General features: G+C 46.3%; 1 protein-coding gene across 1 annotated transcript; it reads left to right on the top strand.

Moving 5' to 3' along the window:
• Positions 1–549: 549 nt before the first annotated feature.
• LOC115081550 (synaptotagmin-2-like) lies at positions 550–3050 on the top strand. The gene is given in 3 exon segments (XM_029585983.1): positions 550–1151; positions 1153–1195; positions 2787–3050. Coding segments are annotated over 3 exon segments (909 nt in total).
• The last annotated feature ends 463 nt before the right edge of the window (positions 3051–3513 follow it).

Below are 3513 nucleotides of genomic sequence, written 5' to 3'. Positions count from 1 at the left end.
TGCTACGTACTCTGTCCCTATGATGGTATTTCAGCCAGTTTTATAAACTTAGATTAGACTTCTAGAAAACATCTGGATTTAAAATGCTTATCAAATAACTTTACTAATGTTGCTCGTGCTATGTAACTGCTGAGGGTCGTGTCCATTGCATATAATTTTTCTGGTCTGAGTCTTTGGTCTTTTCTCTCATTTCTAACTTGTGTGCTCAGTGACCTTTGAAAGCCTGTATCTGATATTTTATGGTAACATTTCTTTCTTTCTTTGTCTCTTTCCGTCTTGTGATTCGATTCGTATTTCCGATGTTCAGTGGATTTACAGGTCCTCTTGGGTGGCCTGGCTCTCCTGTGCTTCTCTCTCCTCCTGGGATGCGCCGTTTGCTGGCGTCGGAGCAAGAGGCGTCACTTGACCAGCGACGGTGAAAGCGGCTGCAGGACGCAAGCACAAGAGCACATAGTCGTGGACATCTCAGCCGCGCTGTGCCGTGCCAGAGCATCGTACCGATCAAGCTGCAGTACGAGGCGATGGGCGGAGGGGTTCTGGAAGGACCTAATGGCTCACCGAGTTCTTTTACCTCGGAAAAAAGCAGCTTCAACAGCAGGGCCTCCTTACCCAACATTTTTCCCGCCAAAATTCAGCTTGTCCACCAAGCCCAAGCGGATTATAGAACGTCGCAGAACTATGAGTGGAGGCAGCGTGGCTTTTGACGAACACAGCAGACTGGTGAGCCCCACACTAAGGTCTCTGGTCCGCCAGTCCCGCACCGTGCCAGGTGACCTTTCCAGCATGAAGGGCAAACGGCGGCCCCTGCTTCACTTTACCCTCTCTTACTCACAGCCCAAGGCAACTCTCTCAGTAACGGTGATTGGCGTGTCCAACCTGTCCAGGAGGTTTTGCAACAGCTGTGACTCCTACGTCAAGGTGTACTTGCTCCCCAAATTCATCGAGCCTCAGCGGACGTCTGTGCGCAGGAAGAGCTTGAACCCTGAGTTCAGGGAGCAGTTCCAGTTCGGCAGCTACAGCCTGGAGGAGCTGCGAGGATTCACCCTGCGCTTTGCCGTGTACACGAGGGAGCTTCCCAGCTTGAGGGACTCCTTCGTGGGTGAGGTGCTGTTCCCGTGCGCACAGGGCAAATGGAGCACCGAGGAGTCCTCCGGATACAGCAGAGCTTTCCACCACCAAAACCAAGCTCAAAAAGGTCAGAGATCTCTTTGTTCTCGGATATCCCCATAAATCGGTTATCGGATCTCGTAATGATTGCTTTGTGTTTTTTTGCCTGAACAACTTAAATCCTTTATCAATTCCAGGAGTATTCTAGCTTCCTCTTTTGGGAATAATTAGGTCTAGATGGTGATCCATTTGGATTTATCTCTGCCTGTGTGATGTTAAGTCAGTTTCCTTACTATTTTTCCTTTCTTTCACCTATATTTTCTCTTCCCCCCCCCTTCTAATATTACTTCAGATGATGACTGGTTTATAATATGTATCTCATATATATTTGTTTTTTCCTTATATCTATTTCTTTTGTGGATTGAATAACCATTTGTCTTTTACTGTAAGCAAGATGTATTCCTTCTTATAAATTTGAAATCAATAAATATCAAGTTTAAAAAAAAAGGTCAGAGGTTAGCTTTTTGCTAGCCGTTTAGTATTTTAACGCTAATTCGGAGGTTATTTTGTGGGCCGGACATTATGTAATGCCTTGGAGTCTTGATAATGCAATTGAAGGGTGTGCCAGGAAGCCCCTAAGGCATCTGATTGGATGGGAGCAGGGCAAAAGAAAAAAGTAATTTCTTTAAACAAAAGGGCAAAGCTGAATTTGTAAATGCATGAGAGTGACCATTTTATTTTACACTGCTTCCACAGGTGCCTCATGCTGTTCGCCATCTTAAGTGAGAGGGAAGGTCAAACAATATTCTACTTTCTTTTAGCTCATATCCTTCTGAAACTCCAGGCGGAGTGGTCGTTCCAGGGTCTAGAGACAGTTTGGTCAGATCATTGCTTTTGACCTCCTATCCTAATACATTTTCTCAGCTGGGAGGGAGGAAGGAAACCCCGGAGATTCTAAACTAATATGGGATGGGCGTTAAATTCCAACAGAAGTGGCTTAATGGTTGGTGCAATGGGCCAGGAACCAGGAAAACCAGGGTTCCAATCCTGTATCTTCCACCGACTCTGCTTGTGACCAAGTCACTTTATCTCCCATTGCCTCAGGCATCCACTTAGCTTGTAAGCTCTTTGGGGCAGGACCTAAGTAGTTATCAGCCTTGTACAGAGCTGTTTGTCCAGTAGCACTATAAAATAAGTATTGCTACAGCAGCCTGTCCCTAGCGACCTGCATCAGTGTGAGCACCACTAAAGGTTACAGGCTGTAAATCTGACCCCAGGCGGTAGGAGGAATTTCTCTGTAGGAAGTTCAGTTATTAACCCTCATCTTCTATCAAGGTGCTCATTGGTGTACTTGATTGAATGTATTTCACATTTAAAGATTTTATCTTCTGACCAAGTTGTAATGCTATAGAAGTCAAACCAGCAGAGGAACTCTTAAGATCCTCTTGAGTCAATCATTTCCAAAAGTTGAGAGAGAGAGAGAAAAAAAATAGAGTAGTGAATATAAAATAGAAGGACAGTAAACGACTTAGCTGGGCCAGACAACCTGCTCTTAGCCCGTCTGGAACCTGCCTCGGCTCCATTTGCTGCTATTTATGCCCAGGGATGGGGGTGGGGGAACAGAGAGGTTCCGAGGTTGATGCCATCCGTAGGATAAGCTTCTGTCCATCTTGTTTCAGTGCCGCAGTTCCCAGGATGTTATGGGTTCTTCACTCTCTGATCCCAAGTCCCTGGGACAGCTCTTCCTTCTCCTGCAGTACCAAGCACTGGCCAATCGCATCAAGGTGATGGTCCGCAAGGCAGAAAATCTGGGCAGACTGACCCGCATACCAGGGGCACCAGGTAAGGGGCAATCTGAAGTCTCTCTGAGAGGAGCAGGAGCAGAGAATAATTTTCCCAGCATCCTATTGCCAAAAAACAAGGAAAACCTTGGGGGCACATAAAATGACAGTGTCTGATGCCTGTTTAGGAGATGAGCACCAGCCTCTGCGAGTCCAAATCGGCTAAAATGGTTGAGTAAAGGGTGTAGTGGACCTGGCCCAGTGGCAAGGGCGATATTTCTCAAGCTGGATAGGGAAAGCATCAAAAGAACACTCATTCCCTTTCTGGGACCCCTCTGACTGCACCCTAGCTTCTTTCGTGAACGGATCCCTCACAAACTCCCTCCCTGGCATTAAGAGAGAGCTCACTCGTACAAGAAAATTTGTATTTTCCATTCTGGGGTTTCTAACAGTCAAAGAAAAAAAAATCTTAAAAAATGACTGATTACTCAGGGTTCACTGGTTCAGTACTGCAGTGACAGGCCGATGCAGAAAGAAACTTGGGAGAGCGGGCGCGCGCCCAGGCCAGTGTCCTGTGCACGCGATTACAGTAAATAAAATTATGCTAATTAGGGCCTGCGGTAAA

The sequence above is a fragment of the Rhinatrema bivittatum genome, unplaced genomic scaffold (assembly GCF_901001135.1).
Source record: "Rhinatrema bivittatum unplaced genomic scaffold, aRhiBiv1.1, whole genome shotgun sequence".
Taxonomy (NCBI): domain Eukaryota; kingdom Metazoa; phylum Chordata; class Amphibia; order Gymnophiona; family Rhinatrematidae; genus Rhinatrema; species Rhinatrema bivittatum.
The sequence above is the reverse complement of the archived record's forward strand: the minus strand, read 5'-3'. Positions and strand labels throughout refer to the sequence as shown.